The 22289-nt window shown below is 40.5% G+C and overlaps 1 protein-coding gene across 1 annotated transcript in view; it reads right to left on the bottom strand.

The window, feature by feature from the left end:
• The window catches only part of ncanb (neurocan b), a 130386-nt gene that overhangs the window by 15571 nt on the left and 92526 nt on the right, over nucleotides 1-22289 (bottom strand). The window contains exon 10 of the mRNA XM_068320405.1: nucleotides 7297-7410. Within this exon, the coding sequence (XP_068176506.1) occupies nucleotides 7297-7410 (114 nt within the window). The remainder of the gene's footprint in view (nucleotides 1-7296; nucleotides 7411-22289) is intronic.

Raw genomic sequence — 22289 nt, 5'->3', positions numbered from 1 at the left:
CAAAATTAGTCTCTACTGCTGATGCGTTCTCCCCCGTGGCCTGCCGACTTATTCTTTTACTCTGTCATCACGTCTGGATGTTACCTGCTCAAATTGTTTGCACACATGGTAGCTGTTAGATTGTATTAGTATTTGGAGCAGGTCCAGTTTGGCTCATAAGGTGGACAAAGAGTTGTTATCTACACAAACAGGGACATGAGAGTCAGGATAGGTGTCAGAGTTGGACACACATGCACACACCTATAAATTAAAAATGCACACTTTAATTGAATCACACGCAAACTGCTGAGGGGTCCAGGCTGGCAGTATTCCCAGAGTCTGTGTATATAGGAGTAGTGCTGCTGGCCACATTTGACTTAAAGACCTTTAAAACTGGGACTACAAACTGCAGACTCAAGTTTGGGGATTTTAAAAATATATGAAGCAGTTTAGTGTCCAAGGAGGGAGGAAAAAAACACTGAAGACTAAGTGAAGTGAAAACTAAATGCATCAAACATGGTAAGGTACAGAGTGGGAGGACAAAGAAATTGTGAAAAGAATAAGGGAGGTAAAGATCCACAGAAATGGATGTAGAGGGAGGGAGATGTAGAGAGTGAATGAAAAGCAGAGATAAAAAGTAAACAGGCATGTTTTTCTCCCCCTCAGATCTTCAACATAGTCTCTGCTGATTTCCTCTCCCACTCGCTCACAGTGAGACTCAAAGCCCGACATCACATCAGCCTCTTCAAATATTTAGACATTATTCAAGTCGTCTCCTTTTTCCCATTTTCTCTCTGTCAGGCAGAGAGTGGTAGGGGGTATGTTTGAACGATTAATATTCCCTTAGACTTTAGTGAGCGGCAGTTAGGAAATAAAAGGCCATACACTGACTGATTGGGTCGTTTATACACATCACTAAATGATATTTCTGCTGCTTGGCTTTTCCAGATCCCATGAATGATGAAGCGATGTGTGTTTGCATGCATGTCTGCGTGCTGCCATTTTACCTCCCCTCTGCATGGCTGTCTGAAGGATGACAGCTCAATGTGCCATTTGTGAGAGGCCAGATGACAGCAGTGGAGAGAGCGAAAGTAAGTTAAGGAAGACAAGAGATGAGGGAGAACGCTGATGGCCAGTGACAAAGGTGAGATTGGGCAGAGAGTTTGTGAAGGGCTGTGGAATTATTGATGATTGATATGAATGCAGTGTTGATAAATGGAATATCCCAAGAGTGTGATTGTCACAATAAAGAGTAATGGATGTCAGAGTAAAAACTACACAGTGCAAAATGCCTGAAAGTCCAGTCAGCATATGGAGCCCATGTATTTGCTGATTGGTACTGATGTAGCCCAGGCCCTTATTGGTTAAATACAACCTGTTGAGCAACTTTCTTTCAAATGGACAATGTATGATCAGTGTAAAGTGAAAACACCCACAACACATGTCAAGGTGTTTCCATTTTTTTTGCATCTTAGCTGGAATTGTTTCATAAATGCGTGGGCAGGTAATGGACTGCTAGTGAGCAGCTATTGTAAAACATATAGAAGTGATATTAGTTTCCTTTGTGCTTTCAGAGGATGTCTGGTGGTGGTCTATCAGGAGGGTGGGAGGTGTGGGAGGTGTGGGAGGCTCGGGCTGTCTGTGGGCAGAGCCAAGGACAGGATGTCAAGCAGTCAGTCACCAGGCTGAAAATACAAGCAGGATGTGGCGTGGCACCATCATAAACCATGATTCTAGTGGTAATCGTTAAAATGACTCTTTATGTGGATTACTTTAGAATTAGTGATTGCTTTTAATTTTTGGGTTCTCAGGAATTAATTGTTGCTAAATGTGATTTTGAATCTGAACAACAGTGGAAAAATAAGACAAACAAAAGATGAACAAAATGACAATGCAGACATACCGAGTCACCATGTCTGATGTGTTTTAGTAATAGTGTTCTAGTAATAGTGTTCTAGGGTTAATAAATTCTGACCCATGACCCACCCTCTGAAAAGTTGCATGGAAATTAGTTAGTTTTGCATAATCCCTCTAAACATAATCTGGTGGAGGTTGTTCGGATATTTCTTTTTCTATGTTTCTTCTATGTTCATAATTTGTTGTGCAAGATGCACGCATTATTTCTGTGTTTGAGCCAGTGGAAAGTAGAACCACAGGCACAAGAACTAACACTGGAACGGGCTTCACATTGTTGAAAAAACAGGTCACATTTCTGACTTCCTAAAGAGTTGATTGAAAACACAGTGGGGTATAATAACAGTGAGATGACAGTAAATGAACACAAAAGTAAGTACAAAACTACAAACCTGACTTGCAAAATAGTTTACATGAGAAAATTACAACAAGCTCAAAAGGCTTTTTTGAACAGTTCAAAGAACAATTTAACTCCATTGGAAGCGTTGATCGAGAGGAACAGTCTCCTCACTATCTACATCTCTTCGCTCTTTTCATCAAAGCATCGCTCTGATGCTTCCTTCCATTCTCCTTTCTTTCCTCTCATCTCTTCAGCCTTCCTGGTAAAAGAGAGGGAACTGGCAAATGTCTAACACAATAGCATATGGAGTGGGAGGCATGCCTTGTTGTGATTCCATTTGGATAGCCTCTGCCAGGATTCGGTAAACCTTCAGGGATATTTTATGTGTGTTTTCCCCGCGTCTCTGGCCAGGAGACAACCATGGGTGAGGCAAATAAAGAATATGTGGGTTCCTCACTCTCTCTCCCCTCTCTCTGTCTTGGCACGTGTCCCTCTAGACACATTATTTGAACGCATGAATCTTCATTAGCATTAATTGCCTCCAAAGACCCTGAGGATGCAAGAAAATTAATTTTGAGTCAAACTTTCTGCTGAGTTGCCAGTTTAGACTGCAGAGGCTGAGCAGGAAAGGACTGAAGCGAAGTGAGCTAACTCGGATGTCTTCCTCAGCCTCGCTGTCAACTCAAAGAAAATCGCAGACACAAAAACCTGAGACTGAAAACAACGATCCAATGGTTCATATTGAACAGAAAATCTGATCACAAGTTCAGACCAGGGGCTCAGTGTTATATCTATAATTGACCAATAGGATGTCAGGAAGAGACACTTTTGCCCCAGAGGCAATGGCATGAGGAGGGTGAACCACCTGACATCTATGATAGTGAACCTGGAATGAACCTAGATCACCAGGGAGCTGTCAGCGTAACTCATGCAAAGGTGCCATATAAAGGATGTCATCTCAGAGAATCATGTTGGGACGGCGTAATTCCACTTCTCAGCCGTCTGCACTGTCTGCACATTATGACATCCTGGTGAGAATGTGTCGCTGATTTAGCATTACACTAGTAAATTTTTAGCGCCACAATATACTACACTGAAATTAAAACACCAGAACAAGATTTATTGTGTTTTTATTCTGCTCAATCTTCCTCGATGTTGCCCACATTGCTGCTCAACTTTTGAAAGTTCAGTTGTAGCTTTTAGACTTACCTTAAACAGAGGATATGAGTCACCTACAAAGGTCTGAAAAAATGGCTTTTTAAACAGACTGCAAGCTTTTATTTTAAGTTTAGAAAATACCAGTCCAGTAAACTACTGCTCTGACTTAGGGTTTTAGAAATTTTGAGATTATAATAAAAACATGAGATGCCAACTCTTGGAATTAGCTGCTTCAACAGGTCTGTTAAAACCAAAGGATATACTCAAAATGACAATAATGTTTTTAAGAGATCATTTAGGCACTCATTTACACTTAATGACCCTAAATTCAAATGATTTGCTTTAAAACTGTAAACATGAGAATATTTAGGGACAGGAGAAATGAGAAGAAGTGTCAGATTTAGTGAGAAAGTGGCGTAAGTGTGAAGCAACAGAGGGGCTTCATGTGGTGCTTTCTGAAGCACCGCTGTTCGTCGTCTCAGCCTGCTCTCTGCTCTCATTAGTCTCAGTATGTAGAGTCACACTATATCATCTGCTGCCTGCTTTCAATCTGCAGCAATGGTGTTTCTTTTGGCATTAACCTACTCAAAAGTCTCCATATCTGCCTGCCCCAGATTCACCCGGAGTCCTCTTTGGAGAGGAAGTTGTGCTCTACTTTGCTTGAGGTTCTAGTTTTTGTTTCCCTGTCAACTTACTGGAATGTTTCAGTGAATGCATGGGTATTTCATACATGTTTGGGAATGTGAATTTAAGGGGTAGGGCTAGTGTGAAAGTGAAGAGGTCCTGCCTAGGACAAATTCTCTTACATTCGATTTCCATTGCCTTCAATGGATAGTGGAGGTATACAGTATATGGCCCCAGTGCAATTTTGAACTTTGCAAACTCCTCAAATACTTTCAGGCTGAACTTACTAGCATTATCAAGAGCTGCACAGGCAGGAGTTACTAGTAATATTTCCCAGGAGCTGCTTTAAAGCCTGGAGGGGGTGGATTACTTTACATAAGGGAATGAAAAAAGAGATGGGTGAAATGATGGATGGACTTTACTGTTTTGTTATCCTCACAGATAACGAAACAGTAAATCGACAACAGTGATGAAATAGCCAAACAATCCTTTATAACATTTCTGCTTATCATTTGTATATCATATGCTCGGTAAGGAAACATCTTAAATTCCTGTGTATTTGATTACTGTTTAATTAAGATGAGTTACTGTACCTCACTGCAATTTTACAATTTGGAGTCCAAGTGATGGATTTCTAAGGTATTCCTGAATATAAGAGTGACATAAGGGTAGGCTGACTCAGGTTAAAAATGCTAAAAATGAATTAGAGCAATCTAAAAGTTTGAGCTTCAGTACTTTTTTAAAGAAAATATATTTGACTTTTTATTTGAGTTTTCAACTTTGAGAAGTGAGCAATTTTGGTAAAATTAGGACAGATTGGCAGATCCTCTCTTCAAGAGATATTGGAGGGTTAAAAGTGAAGGTTTCAAAGTGAAGGTCTGAGCCTGCTGTTGTGATGTCGAGGTTAGCATCTAGGGAATCTACAATGTCAATGATCGACCTCATATGTGTGCATCAGTAGCTGTGGTATCTGAAATATTGTCGCAGCTCTAAGAAACGTTAAAGTGGCTCACAAACATCCAGTCATACTTGCAGAGAGATGTTCACAGAGTGTGACAAAACCTCCTGCGGTGGTCCAGAGATGAGAGGCAAGAGAAGATGCAAGATGTGCAAGGAGTGACAGCAGGAAGGCAGGGAGAGGGAAGAAGGAAGGCAACATGAAACAGAGATGTCTACAGTAGGGGAAAAGCAAAATAACAAATCCGCAGTTACATATTATGTTGTTTTTCCTCCCTAGAAAGAGTGAGCGATGGATAAAAATACTGACTGGGGGAAAGAAGCTGATGAGAGGAAGTCGGCTAATGCTTCCTCCGTTTCTAATCACTTCAGTGAGGCTCAGAGAGATTTGGTGTCTGTCTCTGCTGATTAGGCAGTGAGCCAAAAATGAAATAAAATGGTGGGATGTGAGGCGACTGATGGTTTTGTTACCTCAAACACAACTACATTTTCTTTACAAGGAGTATACATTTATGACTGATCTTAAACTGCTAAGAGAAGCCCATGAGAATTATTCAATTGTTTTCCATGGATGAAAACTACAGAACTGTATTTACTATCCAAAATATAATTTAGAGCTCACAATTTAAATGTAGTAAGTCTGGCAAAAGTTTAGTCAATTGCTAAATAGACCCGAATAATTTCCACCATCCTCTCAGTACCTTCATTGTAGGACCTCCAGCCTCATCAACTCACTACAACTGAGTCTCAGATGGGATCACCATGGTAACAGGCCAGCTGGAGCCAGCAGTCGAAGGAATACTGACAGTAAGAGTGGCGCTTTGCTCTGAACTTATACACTCGACTGCGCGTGCACACACACACACACACACACACACACACACACACACACACACACACACACACACACACACACACACACACACACACACACACACACACACACACACACACACACACACTACACATTAAAGAGAGAAAGACCAACTGAAATTAGAAGGAGCAAAGTAAAGGGTTAATTTCCACTGTTTCCACTCAGACCTCCCTCTGCATATCAAACTGGTATCAAACTGTAATGGTGAGCGGTTCCTGTTGTGAACGGTACTTTTCACAGTTTGAATTCTATGTCTCTTGTCAAGCAGAGCAATGACAGATAAAAGTGACAGAAAACAGACTTTAGGTTTACAACATCAGACCTGCTGCTCCCAATCAGCCGTTCAGGCAGCAACACAGCAGGAGAGGAATCAGTTGTGCGACTCCAGTCCATGTCAGATGAGACCAACACTCTGGAGATGCTTAATGTGTGTGAATATATATATGTGTTTACATGGAAGAGAGGAAAAATTGGAATACCGCTGGCTGGTAATGTCTCGTTCTTACACTTCAATGGCCTGCCAAGATTCGAACCTGCAGTGTGGGACTTAATGTTAAGAAAGGGCAACAATATTTAAACCCTTGCAAGATGAATTAACACAGCTGATAAAATCCATCACTGACAAATAAATCTGATGTTGCACTGTAGCACTCATTTAAATTTACAACTTCTAATGCACTGATTTTTTGGTTTTTATTTGATTAAAAGTAATATCTTAATTTTGAACTTTATTTAATTGCATTCAGGTTAACAGTAAATTGAATATCATTATATCCTCTTCTCATTGACATTTTACACATGTCCCAAGTTTTTGTGGTATGGGTTTTTTGTACAAATTTCCTGCAGATTTACAAATGAGACCCATGGGCTTTATCCCATCAAAATTTCCAACCCCTCCCAAATTCTGTTCTATTAACTGTAATGTGTAGCAGCTGCTGGTTTTCCTCATTGTAGTCTGCAATGACATGTCAGCCATGTTTTCATACAAGGTGCAGTTTGTGAACAGCCTCCATGGCCGCCTCCTCACAGGGGAATTCCCATAATGAGTCACAAAACCAGCTGGATGCAGGTGTTCTGTATAAACCTGATACATTATTCCAAATGGCTTCCCTCTCCCTCCTCCTCCATCTCTTTGTCTACATTCAGCCTCATCTTTTTTCTTACACTGTCTCCATTTGCACATCCTCATTAACTCCATATTCCTGAACCTTGTTTTCTCTCAGCCTGTGTTTCCTCAAGCTGCTCCACTATTTCACATTATTCTCCTTTCCACCCGTCTTGCAACCGTCTCCCTTCCCCTCTGTTTTTCTCCCTCCACTATCACATCACCTTGTTTGGCTTTCTTATATCCCTTCTTTATCTGACATAACCATATCCTCATATTAATCTCAATAATTTTTTCCATCAATCTACTTCTATAGGTAAAAGTAAAGTTTACTGACATTCTTACCTTTCTCACATGTAGCTCCTCCATAGCTGGGTAGACAAAGACAGACGAATGAGTTGACCTCATCAATACAGGTTCCTCCATTCTGGCATGGATTAGACTGGCAGTCATCAATATCTGTAGGGGGAGAGAAAATGAGAGGGGGATTCATATAAGATACAGACACACTTTCCAAATTTATAGCTTAAACTTGCTGCTACAAGTTACCGAGCAAAACTTGGAGAGATCAAAACTTTTGGAGAGGTTAGGGGCACTTTAAAGAAAGTTATAATTAAAGTGAATGGATTGAGCTTCATCACTGAGCAGTTCTGGATGCGATGGAGCGCATGACACTATGTATTTGCGTGATGTGTCACAGTTCAGGTGTCAAACCTGAGCCGCTACAACAAGAGAGCCAGAGTTACACCGAATCTCCAACAATGATATTGCTCACACAGATTCACCAGCTGTAAAACAAAAAACTGCATGTCTGCTATACTATGTGGGATATATATTATTTATGACATATTTATTGCTACAGTCTATAGTACATAGTCTGAATGTTTATGCACATCAGAGACACTGACATGCAGACTGAGATGTTGCATGGGTGAGAGTTTGCTCTGTTAAATATACAGTAACTATTTTCCCTGCCTTATCTGGGCCTGGGGGCAAAATCATTAAAACTGCATCACATATCCTACAACTGAGGGTTTCCCTAAGGGCTTGGCAAGAGGTCATGGGAGGAAGAGGGGGTGATGAAATACTATGGGGGAAGCAGGAGAAAGTCCAGAAAGGAGTGGATAGAGAGATGCTCAAAAACACAGACAAGAGTAGAGTGAAAGAAAAGTATTGTTGGAGGTAAAATAATGGGAGTATGGGAAGTTTCATGACTTCAAATTTCATGGTTGGATTACATGGCCTTTAATCCATCTCTCCCATCACATCTTTGTTTTTTTAGTAATCAAACTGCCACTGAAGATGGACTGATCTCTTTTGTCTGCTAAGACCTAATCTCACTCACTTTATTATCTCTAGTTTTACAATCTTTAGAATCACACCAAAGATATATATATGGATATATAAATCTATTGGAGGGCGGTGGTGATTACCGTTTTGACGTCTCTAGGAGCAGGTGTCATCTGCCAGCAGATATAGAGTTAGGTTATTCCCTAAAACAATTACAATCTCATATTTCAGCCTTTTTTAAAGATTTAACTAATAGTTCTACAGCTAAGATATACAATAAAGGTTGGTAAGAGCAACTCTCCTGAATTCCTCGTTTAGCCTCAAACCTCTCCCTGAGAGAGCAACACTGGAATGTTCAAGTCATAATATGTTAATTATATTTAATCAGTTATGAACAAAAGCCAAATATTCCAGCAATTTTATTATGAACGGATGCTCAAATGAATCAAAAGCAAGGCATTCATTTAGAGCATAAATAACAGTTCTTTTATATCCATCTTGATGGGAGCTTTACTGACATTTGCTTTATAGCTGTGTCCAATTGCGCTGGAGCAATTTCAGTGTCACATTTCTTAAAATGTCAAATCAATTTGAGGAATGAATTGATTAATACTTTCCAGGAAAGGTAGTTAATTTTCAAGAGAACAGGATGAAGAGTGTAAGAACATTCTGAGTGCTAACAAGGCAGTCGGACTGCAACATCCCGCAAAGGGTAGGTCAGGGTTCCCTGAAAGTAGTACCTGATAAGTGCATAGCTTTGACCTTTCAGGGTAGGTCAAAGCTGTGCACTAGCTTTGACCATAGATCAAAGCTAGTGCATAGCTAGATCAAAGCACTAGTCTTATTCACACTGGCCTTCTCCCTCGTCTTTCTATCTTATCTGGTTCCTGACTGTACAAAAGTTGAAATTTGACCTTGACCTAGTTTTCTCAAGGTCATCTCATTTTCATCCTCTTTGCCACCCGAGTAATCTGCTTTTTGTTTCATCTACCTGCAACGGTTGCGTAGATATTTGGTGGACACATGAACAGATGAAAACACAAATGCTGATAATACATCAATACATCACCGCTTTGAAGCGGGATGTAGTTAATAGTTACTTAATTGTGTTTGTAGTTTCTCTTTTGAGGGCCAAAATAAAGTGATTAAATAAACTCCAATCTACTCCAATCTATTTAGCTGTGGATTTAAAATAAGTGTCTTGAACCCCCTGGATGAATTCTCATTGAACAATATTTCCTGCTATATCCTAGAATTTCTTGAAACTATTTAATTTTACCTGTTTTTCCCCTTTTTAGTTGACAACTACTTGACAGTTTGTGTTAAACTACCATATTCTGACTTTCTGCAACAACTATCTGTTACTGCATCACTTTATGGTCCACCATTAAGCTTTTATGTCCTCAGACCAGCACTGTTTTGTATATGGAAGATTACTGAGTGACATATTGAGTATTTTATGTGATGCTTTTCATTCTAAACTAAAGAAAATAACCTTTCAGATTTTAGTTTTTCCAAAGTATTTACTCAGAGTATTTATAATGTAGCAGCAGCTGGATAAAACAGAACACTATGAATAAAAAACAACCATGATTCTCAACTACATCAAAACAGAGCCATGAATGAACCTCTGAGGAGCTACATGTAATTGAAATATGATAGACACTGAGCCACCCCCCCCCCCACACACCCACACACACAAACACACTCACACACTCAGCCCCATCTCTTCACTGATGAGCCAGTTTGCCAGTACAGCTGTTCAAATTCGAGGAGCAGCTTCTGGGCAAGCATCTGGCTTCATTAAACACTGCAGCACTGAGGTAAGGAGAAAAGTAATCTTCAAACCACTGGGGTCAATAATGTACAGTTTTAAACATCGGGTATTAAAGGGGCAACAGCCGGTAGGTAAGACTTTTACCGTCATAGAAACCAACCTGTAGACACTACAGGCATACACTGACAGGTTTGAACACAAGATGTGAGTACAAAAGGGTCAATAAAACAGGCCAATACTTGGATGCCAGGTGGTAATGCAGGTACCACAGTATAAGGACTATGTATTACGCCTCGCAGCTAATAAAACAAAAGACCTAACTGAAGTCACGATGCAGCTCGGCCAATCAAGATGTGGATCTAGATTTAAGTCTACACCAAAAAGGATGCAAACAAGAGACTAAGGCAAAGACATTGCAATGAATTAATTCAGTGTCTGTCTCCCTTGTTGCCACTCAGATGGGTGGACATTGAGGGAATGTAGGTTTTTCCATTCAATGTCCACTTTGTCCATTTGGCTCAATCAGACAAAGCAGGTGGTGTGCGTGCCTTTGCATGACTGTATTCGTATGTGTGTGTGTCACACTATTTGGCTCAATCCCCAGTACAACAAATCAGGCCTGGGCACTATGGGGGTCTCTAGAGAGTCGAATAGAGCGCTTGCTCCACTTATCGGCTGGAAGAGAAATGGATTGGGGGATAAATAAGTGCCAGCCACCGTGGTAATTTGTTGGTGCAGCAAACACACCAGTAACACTACCAGGTTTTCTTTTGAGCCAGGATTATTAATTTGAGTCTGTCAGGAGAAGCAGAAAAGGATTTAAAAGTTTATACTGTTAAAAAAAATGGCAGAGGAGATACTGATTTGAAATTAAATATGAAATTTGGCTCAGCATTGAGAGAAAAACATCGTTTATATGTGGATGTTTAATTGCAGGAAAAACATGTAACCAACTCTTCTTCTTTGTCTACAGTCTCTGTGTGCATGTGAGGTCAGTGGATGACTTTGAGGACAGGGGATGGGGGGATAGATTTAGAGAAATATGGGGGTGGATGGAGAGAGCGCAGACAGCAAAACTGAGGGTGGTGCTCTTTGACAGAATATCTGGAGGCTTACTGTAGGCATGTGTCGAAACAGGATATGAATAATGGAAAAGGGGCAGAGAAAGAAATAGAGACAGAGAGAAAGAAAGAGACAGAAAGCAAACAGAAATCGTTTGGGAGAAGGATCTGAGTCAGCCTTTCTCCATTTCCCTTTTGGGATTATTTGTCAGTACAATAGATCAGACTAAATTCCTATTACCTGTTTACTCAACCAGAGCTTTGTCCGGAAGATCAGCTCCATCACCTGTCTGGCCTCCCTAAAACACCATCCTTCCCTCATCTCTATGACTTTGTCACCTCTGGGTGTTTTTTTCCCCTTCAGCATTACCACAGTAAGATTTATATTTTCAATTCTACCCCAAGTCATAGTGTTTGTGAATACTCAGGCCCAATAAAAAATAAACAGCTCTTTCTCTGTTTTATATATAAACTGCAATCAGCAATTTCATGGCTGTGAATCCTTGTGGGTTTGGAGAGGGAGGAGTCCTGCCGAAAGAGAGGGTCCACTCAGAAGGTAATGAAGATTTGGAGGGCAGAATCGATATTTCAGCCAAGAACTGACATGCATTAATGGATGGTATGTATTTTACTGGCCAAGTGACTGTCGTAAAAAGTATTGCATAGTTACTGATGACTCCCTTTGTGATGTCATCCTATATTTTTTAGGAGGAGCTAGTATTGAAAAAAAGTCTGCAAGATAATATCCAATATTAAAATATAATAATACAATATAATAATGTGAAAAGCCCTCAGTGGGTGGTCATCTCAACCTTTTCCAAAATCAGACTCGTATGCCTGAAACCATATCGTTGGGTCACTGGACTTTTTTGCCACAAAAATTTGGTGGATATTTATGTGAAGCCGCACCATATTATTGACAGTCCCTGATAACAACCTCTCGAGTTTTATTAGATCCATGCATGGCTTCCTTAGAAATAAAAGACAATGTCAAATAATGTCAGCAAAAGGTTTAAAAATTCATTCCAAGGGAAGATTTTAACCCAAGACATCAAGTTTCACCAGAATACAGTATATTGAGTGGTTGTTGTGAAATCCTGCTAATATACCAACAAACTGACCAACCAAACAACTGACCAGCAGAATTTATTATAATCCAAAAGTTACCAAAAAATGACAGACTTTTTTCATTAATAACGCCTTTGTTTTGTGGGCCAACAGAGGATGAGCTCAGCATTTGGAGACATATTTGGAAGGAATTATTTTCTGGATCTGTAGAAAAACGGAAATACGTTGCTATATCAATGCATTTTCATTTAAAAGTTATGTGACTGATTGCAGAATTACGATCAACATTCACAAAATGAGAATAAAGTGAACAAACAAAATAAGAGAAAGGAACAATAAATTCAGTCTCTTGTCCTGTGGTTCAACCTTCCTTATCTCTCAAAAAGCACTCAGTCAGGAATCTGTAAAAAAAATACTGATAGCTGCAAAAAAGGACAGGATTATATATTTTGGCATATTTATAATGTATAAGCTATGACATGAGAGGTTGCTGAATAAAATTAAATTGTGAGACTTTGTTACTCAAAATGTACAAAGTCCCACAATGTCATCCAAGTGCAAGTTACAAAGGAACTGACGTTTTTTTCTATGTTGTGAGCAGCAACTTTTTGCTTCAATGATGGTAAGAGAGGAATTGTTCCTTGGCTGTTGTGAATCGGCAAGATATTTCAAGCACTCCAAGGGAGATCAATAAAGTTTTAGTTCCAAAGGAGTGTTTGTACCTTGTGAGATGCTGTTGAAGAAATCAGTCCAGATAGAGCAGATTTTAAGGGCATCATAACGAGTCATGAAAAAAACTAGCATTTATCAGATATTTATCAAACTCACGAAAATGCGAGTGGACCCCGGCTTGGTTGCTTGGATCCATGACTACCTCACCAACAGACCACAGTTTGTCAGGCTAAAGGACGCCACGTCTGATACTGTGGTCAGCTGCATCGGTGCTCCACAGGGGACTGTCTTGTCCCCAATCCTCTTCACCATGTAAACGGCGGACTTCTGCTACAACACAGAACTGTGTCACATCCAGAAGTTCGCAGATGACACAGCCATCATGGGATGTATCAGGTACAATGAGGAGGAGGAGTATAGATGCCTGGTGTCACAGCAACAGTCTGCAGCTCAACACCTCAAAACTAAAGAGCTGGTCATTGACTTCAAGAGGGGCAGACCCCAACCTAGACCAGTTCTGATAGGAACAGAGGAGATGGAGATTGTGCAGACCTATAAATATCTTGGACTGTGGCTAGACAACAAAGTGGACTGTACCAGCAACACGAGGCAGCTGCACAAAAAAGCACAGAGCAGGATGTACTTTCTAAGGAGGCTGAGGGCATTCAACATCTGTAGGAAGCTCCTTTGGATGTTCTATCAGTCTGTGGTCGCCAGCGTCTTGTCTTACGCTGTGGTGTGTTGGGGAGGGAGCATGACCAAGGCGGATCTCTCCAGGCTGGAGAAGCTGATCAGGCGGGCCAGTTCAGTACTCGGGATGAAGCTGGACCCTCTGGCAACGGTGATAACTGCTGGACATCATGGGCAATGTCAGCCACACTCTGCACACCATTACCAACAACCAGAGGAGCCTGAGAAGCCTGAGCAGCCAGAGGCTGCGCCTCCCAACATGCAGGACCAACAGACTGAAGAACTCCTTCATCCCCCGAGTGATTAAACTGCTCAACTCCTCTCTGGGGGAGGTGAAGAAAGAGGGAGTTCACACGAGAGAGGAGGGATGACGGAAACAATGCACCAAACAATGTAAACAATACACACACTAATATAATATTCAGTCCATGCCTATCCAGGTTTATTTATTCATGCCCTTTATTCCTAAGCCCATTTAGGTCTCTGTATTTGTATATTCCTTTATTTAGTGGGTTATTTATTATTAATTATTCTCTCTGGTGGGTTATTATTTATTACTCTTTCTATTTGTTGTTGTCGTTTCTTTCTGTGTACGTAATGTGCTGTGTGTAATGTGACGGAGAAATTAATTTCCCTGATGGAACCTCCTGAAGGGATGAATAAAGTCCTACTCTAGGAGATATGCTTGGACATACGCTTGAGTGGTGGCAGTGGCTCAGTGGTAGAGCCGGCGGTAGAGCGGGTCGTCTAATGTTCCAAGATTGGTGGTTCCATTACCGCTCCAGCCCAAAAACACTCGGAGTGTGAGCTGACAGTGGGAGGTGTCAGCTCACCTCCGGAGCACTACCGAGGCATCCTTGAGCAAGGCGCCATCCCCCTCACAAGCTGCTCATTTGGGGTGCACCAAGAAGGAGCTGCCCGCCGCTCTATCTCCCATTGCATACTTAGAGGCCCCTTGTGTGTTGTTGTGTGTATTACAGGGGCCTGTAAACAGTAATATATATATATGCATGTGTGTGATTGACTAACATACTAGAGTGTGCATTCTTAATTCCCCTTTGGGGATCATAACAGTATATAAATTTTTTTTTTTTAAATGCTGTGAACACTTGTGCTTGAACAGTGATTAATTTGTAGAAAGAATAAACTCCTGCATATCATATCTACCACATCAACAGGTATTTCAACACGGGTGGTTATTGATAAGAGCACCATCCATCCATCCATCTTCCACCGCTTATCCGTAGTCGGGTCGCGGGGGCATCATATCGTTAGGATATTAAATTTTTTTGATATGGTAAGTTTTTGTGAGAATTATCTATCTGGGATTGTCTTTCATATTTAAATTTTAAAATTTTTCTTTTATTGCATTATTTCCAATCATTTGTTTAATATTTTCCAGTGTTATACAATTTAGGGTAAACTCATTGATGAATGAATTTCAGAGGTTAGGTTAGGTTCAGAGGTTAGTAGATGATGACCACATCGGTGTTTAGGAGCAGAGAGAAATCTGGAATGTTCTCATATTCTGTGATTTTGTTTGGTCATCTTAAAGGGAATTGTTTTTGAGATGTCCTACTCTCTAAACACTAATTAATATTCAACAACAGCTCTGATTAAAAGAGAATGTCAAAGCAAGTAGCATTTTAGATATTTTTCACAATCTGCATTTGTTAGTGTTGACACAAAAATAGCTACAATTTCCTCTCCTGCATGAAGTTCATTCTAAATGTGATTTCAAGCAATTGTTGAGGTATTCAGCATGGAGCTGGGGTGTAGTGGAGAGGGAATTAAGATGCCAACAGCCCCTGTTTCAATGCCAAAACTACTATAAACATCGATCAAAAAGGGTCATGATTACAGCCATTTTCTTGTCAAACCAGTTTGCAAGAGTGCTGGGAGGAGTGAAAATCTTTGTTACGTCTGAAGCCTTTTTTAAAAAAAAGAGATATATTTAACATTTAAGAGGATATTGCAAAATGTCTGGGGCATAATTATGTGGTAAAATCGTAATAAGTCAGACAATGGAAAAGAAGGGCAACGATGACAACAGCTGCATATTGTGCCTCAACATATGAAGAAAACAAATTGTTGACAAGAACTAAGGACACTATTATGTGTGCATTTATAGTGTTACACAAGTTTGCAAATATACCACAGCTACGTTGATTTCCTATACGTATACCTTTTGTACACATACAGTAATCCCTTGTACATTCGGGCATCAGCATGTGCGGCTTCACCTTATCGTGGATTTTCAGTAGGCAGTCACGTGATACCGAATGCGCATTCTATTGGCTGACGACATACGGAAGTGCACTACGTTCCGTGAGTCTCGGAACGCAGCGCACTTCTGTGAGACACAAAAGTGCTTCAAACATTCTGTAAGAGTGTGGGGAAAGGTAATACAGATAGAAGGTGGTTTAATATCAGTATGGGGAGGGTTCATAAACATTTAAATTACTGTAAATAATATGATAAATTGTCGCATTATTGTGGAATTTCGTTTTTGATGGTGGTTCCTGGAAAGCATTTACCGCGAGTAACGAAGGATTACTGTATATGGATATAGAAGTAAAGGTGAGCAAAGAAATCTCATTCCCCATTGTACATAATTTGTCTGCACTCCCTGAGCATATGAAAACCAGCCAGCACATCCTAGTATAGCTGGAGCAGAATAAATGCTAGCTGTATAGATCAAACAGAAGACTGATCAATTACACAGAGAACCTTTGAACTGGTAAATGAAACCCAGAGACTCCACAATTGAAAAGCCTGTATGAAGGGCAGGAAGGACAATATTAATGTACTCACCAATCACCTTGCCTGTGACACACACCCATGCAGAACCACACTACCAACACACAGGGTGCCAGTCTGGCCCTTTATCAACCAACAGCAGTGACAGATATGGTAACCCTTTTTATATTCTCCTAATTGCCTCCCAACCAAAGCTGAAATTATGTAAAAATAAATTGACATGACATCCTGGAAAATGATTCTTTTGAAATGTAAATGTCACATAAAGGATTTCGCTGAAAGGCTCTTTGTGTTTGTCATCTTTCATTGTTCGAGACCCCAGTTGATTGACTTCCTTTAGTAGGCTGAAGGGGTCTGACATTTCCATGCCCTTCTACAAAGACGGATACCTTTCTATCGAGACACCGCTCATCCAAACAACAAGCCCTCTCAATGGACCATGTTGTGTTATGTCAATAATTTTAATGCTGGTGTGTGCTGTGTGTATAGCTGTAATAATGAATGTATGCATAAAATTAATTATGATGTGTTGGTGTGGATGCATGTGTCTGTGCAAGGGTGGTGGGGTAAACTTGCAGGATGGAAGCACAGACCTTGAATGTTTGCTTTCCTGTTTGTGTGTTGACACAGTACATTGTGTGTGTTTGCAGGATGGATATCTACAGCTGCAAGCATAAAATGGATTTATGCAAGTTTTAATATGTGTGTGAATATTGGTGGGTACTTGTTAATGGAAAACAAGTGCTGTGCCTCCCATTTTTCTCTTTTGGCTCTCACTACTGTGACTACTCGGTGTTTTTTGGCCTTAGAAGAGTCACCATGTCATTTTCTGTGACAATTCTGTGCATTACAAGGAACAATTTGTTCACATTAAGTAAAGCCAGTCACGACTATAGAAACCCTGTGCCAAGCTATTAGCTTTTTGTTCAGATAATAGCAAAAAAAAATCCAATTGTGGATTCTTTCCAGAGCACACATTCAGTTTACATGAAGATGTCACAAAAAACTTTTCCACTGCTTGAATTCAACACGTGCAAAAATAAAATAAATCTTAAAAAATCCTAAAAAACAACGTAAACTCACAAGTAATTCCTCTTGATAATACATCATGATAATCCATAGAGGTTTGTGAAATATTTCATCACTGAGACCTTGGCCTTTGCCTCTGTTTTCTTCGCATTTTTCATTTTTTCGTATTTTGCTGTTTTCTGATGTTTTTTGGCATCAGCCTTCAGGCAACAGCTAACAACAGCGCAAAACTGAGACTCTCTAAAGTCTCTAATGTGATGACCAGGATTCTCTGCTCTAGATCTGTGTCTGGTGCAGGGCGTGGTTCAGGACTACACGTGGAGACAGAGAGTAGAGAACCCAGAGGTGGACAGGATGAAGCCTCACTTTACATTCATTCACACAACTTCTGTTGGTTTTATAGAGACAGACATATAACCATTTTATTTAGACTTCAAAACTTCACGTTCACAAAATTTTGTCACATTTCTTTATTTCATTGCTTTACTCTTGCTGAAATCCCCACTGTTGTTATATCCATCTTTTTGATTTTGTGTGTTTGTGTACAATGGCAACAATACCGGATTGTACAATAATATGCACATGTTTTAGGTTATTATAATACACACAGAAAATACATCAGCTGACACAGTATCTCACCTCAAGATCCAGTAGGAGTCTGTTCTGGAGCTCTGGAGCTTCTGACTGTAACCCACGAACCAGAACAGCCTCTTAATGGACCTCGTGGGATCATAATATCAAATGTTGATTCTCAGATCCAAAACACACCATTAGTCTCAACTTTTAAGAATGAGATGTCTTTGAAGAATGAAACAATTCAGTTGGTAAAGTCTGCTGGTGAAGCTGGTGTGACATAATTAACAACTCCACAACAGCTACTTCAGGGAAGTCATTTTCTTTTTATGTCAGCTGCTGCTGTCAAGCATGAGAAAAAACAATTATCCTCAATTACATCATGATTACATTTTGAAGTGTTTCAGAGTGCTATAATAATATATACTGCACATATCTACAAGTCTTTGTGTGTTTGAATGGAATTTATGAATTGTATGTGTCTTTGTTTGCTTTTGTTGGACTTCTACTTAAAGTCCTGGGCCCTCAAGTACATTTGGGTGTGGGTGGATTACAAAGGGATGAGGGTCAGCTGGTAGAGGAGGGAACAGACAGACTAAACAGCAGCTTTGGTACAGCCCAAGGCTCTGCGCTGCTCCCCAGAGAGGGCAACCTTTCAGAGCATCGAAAGTCTGGAGAAGAGCCCTTCATCCTGGGCCTTTTGGTGAAAATACAGAAATATCTTCATCCTTTCAGTTTGCTAAGATATCGGGACGAACAAGGGAATGATACCTCACCACTATTGCCAGATACAATTACATCCAATGAGTTGTTGTCTGCGTGGTGCTCTCACCGCACCAGACTTTGTTGGTCACAAAAAGTGAGCCTGAAACCTACCTTGTAGACATTTCCATAAATCACAACGGGACACGATATGTAAAAGCAGCTTATATTCATCTTAATTCGTGTGTTGAAATGTGGATGTGCGACTGTGTACGCATCAGCGAGTGTGGATGCCTGTGCCCACAGTATGTTTCAGACAGGTCTTTGCTTTGGTTGACAGCACCGCTGCAACATTCATAACAGCCTGGGAAAATGTAATGAGGTAAGGTGTCACAACATCTCATATCGCTCTGCTAGCCCTCAGTTCTGACAGCCTGACTCTGCTCGCTGATGCTATGCGTGTGTTTGCGTGAATGTGTGTGTATTCGCTGGCACCTTCTTGAGTGTCTGTTTATATATTGTGTGGGAAGGGGGCTAGAGGCCAGGAAAAGGAAGCCAGAAACAGTCGAAGTGAAAGCAAGCTGCCACAGTGCCACCAGTACTGTACAGCGTCACTCTCTATCTCTGACAGAAGGCGAGAGGAGACTGGAATAGTGGATGGCTTTAAAATAACAGGATAGACAGAGGGCAGAGAATCATGCACATTTGTAGATGTGCCTTTTCCCCCCTTTACACCCATTTTCTCCGAGATTTCCTTCCCCTCATTTCTCTTCCCTTGCATTAATTTCTTCCCCTCGACGTTTTCCATACTATTTTTTCATTAGTCATTTCCCAGTCTTGTCACCTTCCATTTTATCTCTCTCCCTCTGGAGATCTCTAAATGGCAAGTTTATCCTCCCTTGCCCTATAGGTCTTACCAGGCTAATTCCCTTTGAATCAGGAGGGTTTACAGGTGTCCCTTCCGGGTTCATGTTGTCGGCAGAGGTGGCATACCCTCATGGCTGTGTGAGAATAAGTCTGTTCCTTGACAACTTTATCTGTCTGAGACACCCATGGTGTGATCATTAACACACTTCACCTCGACTTTAAGGAGCTACATATGTAACTCTTCAAATGGATACCCTGTTATCACTCTTTTTCACTTTCACCCCTTTATTCTATTTTCGTTTTATCATTTCCAGCCTCTGTCATTTCTTCCGTCTGCCTTTCTTTGTACTTTTCCATCAATCTTTTCATCATCCCATCTGTCATTTCCTTCCTCGTTGCCTTCCTGGTTGATCCACACCTGTGTGAGCGTACACACTTAAAAACAACAACAACAATGTCTCTGCTCTTAAAGTAGAGCAGCTCCCCAGAGGGTTGAATGACAGGCTATTCTCTGCCTCCTGTCGCTATTTCTGACATACTTAAAGAGGAAATAGTAGAATGAAATTATCTATTTTTTCCTTAGCGCTGTCAGAATCAATTAATCACAAGTGGTGACAGAAGGGAGCTCTGAAGTTGAATCTTTCAGTCTAGGTCTGAAAAGAAATGACTCATGAGCCACATAAACGGCCTTGGATTGTTCTATTTTCTCATCTAATTGGTGTTGATTGTGTCGGTTATCATCGGGCCTGGTCAAGGATTTTATCCTCTGTCACTTTCCCTCGGTCTGTTCTTCTTTATTCACACCTTTTCGCTTATGTCTTGTTCTCCTCTCCTGCTATTTATTTTTTCTTCTGTATTTCTGGTCTGCTGGCATGGAAATGAAAAACCCTTTGAATTGTTGGTTTAGTTCATTACACGAACCTTGATACTGTGAATATATTATATTTCAATATATTTATTTCAATATTTCTATGTTTATATCCATGTTACGCACATCTTAGCAGTGTTGGCATGGCGTTTTGCTCTTAGTGCTGGTGTAAATTTATACTTTAATACTCAGTTCTCTGCATGTATTATGTCACTGTCATCACCCGTAGTCCCTTGAATTTCATTGGCAAATGATAACCACATATTTTCCCTTTTCCCCATGCATCTAATACTGCCAATTGTCTCTTATTTGACAATTGGCAGAATTACCCTCTTTCTGTAGGCAATGGCTTAGTACTGTAGTAGCAGTAGCAGACTGGTTGTTCCAACGTTATGTGTAGGATTCACGCATTGCAGAACCATGCAAGTTAATTTAGCATTCAATCAACAACTCAAATAGAACAATGCAAAATAAAGCATTAAAATTATGGTTCTTGTTATTAAGGATTAGTGAATTAGTGGTTTTATAGAGAATCCTAATTTTTTTTGGAAATAGATGTTGCAGCTTGTTCAGATCTTTTGAGCTGAACCCACTGGTGTCTACTGCTGCATGAGTGCAGGTCATTCTTTACTTTCTTTTGACTGCATTCTTATACATCCAGCACAATGTGGTTCATATTTATACTTGTTGATATGAGTTTGTGTCCTAGTATGCAGGTGTTAGTGTGTCTATATATGTGTTGTTGCGTGTTTCTAGAGACTTGTGTAAAACACACTTCCACGTCTTCATGAGGAATCAGTTTGTCCCGCTTTCTGCGTGGCCAGCCTTTGTATACTTCACTTCCTCCACAGCTGTCACGCTGTGTGGACAGAAGTATTGCCTCTATCCATCCAGCACCACACACAAGGCCACGTACACACACACACACATGCAATGACACCTGCTGATATAAACCGCACACATCAGGCACACACGCATATTCATTCACCATAGGAGATGCTCATGCTGACGAATTTATTACAAAAATAATTAAGACAGTAAGGATGAGGCAACTCAGGAACACAAATTTGTTGTGGTGTGTGTACGGGAGAGAAAACGAGATAAGCGAGGAAGGTGATTCCTGGCAGCATGGCCGGCAGCTCATTAATCTGTAGGTTTGTTGATACCAAAGAGACACTAGATGCAGAGTCCTGCAACTCATTCTCATTCCAGTCTGCACAGCCAGTGTGTCCTTTGTTTCTCATTGTCCTAAGGATTTTGGAGAGGAGTGTCCATGCTGATTGAAAACCGAGAAATAATGCACTGCAGCAATTTCTAGTGGAGTGTGAGTTCATGAGCGTACTGCTGCACTCCTGCAGGTGCTTATATTTGCATTTTTTCCAAGCTCTATCACTGCTATTCCACATTTGCTGCACAATTATTGTGGGTTCATGACTGTTGCTTATTGTGTGTTTGTTAAATTCAATGAGGCACTTCTGGTGCTACAACCAATCACAATGCAGATTGAGGAATTCAATGTGGATGAATTAATGAGGCATGTCAATACAGGCTGAGCCAGCCAATTATAGCGCTTTAAAAGCTGCTCATCTGCAAACAAACTGTGACAAACTGCACGACATCAATCACACAAAGGACAGATTTACTGTCACATTCAGCCTCACGCATGGTTTATCTGAGTCACTGTGTGGAGTCATAGGTTGTTATATCACTGTCATGCTGCTTCAGCATGACAGTGAAAAACTAGAATGAAAAACTAGAATTTTATACCAAAAAATGGTATGTGGATCATGCAATAATGTTTTTAATGTGGTCATTCCTCTTTAAAGAACTGTCTCTATGAAGAAAAAAAAATCAATGTCTACCATGCAGAATCATTTGATCTTCTGTTTTCTGGCACACATTCACTTTTATTGTCTGAGCAGTCGTATGGGGAGTATGCATCATTTCTGGTGCTGACCGGAGGTTATTACTGGAAGCCTAT

Source organism: Antennarius striatus, chromosome 7 (assembly GCF_040054535.1).
Source record: "Antennarius striatus isolate MH-2024 chromosome 7, ASM4005453v1, whole genome shotgun sequence".
NCBI classification, from domain to species: Eukaryota; Metazoa; Chordata; class Actinopteri; order Lophiiformes; family Antennariidae; genus Antennarius; species Antennarius striatus.
The sequence above is the reverse complement of the archived record's forward strand: the minus strand, read 5'-3'. Positions and strand labels throughout refer to the sequence as shown.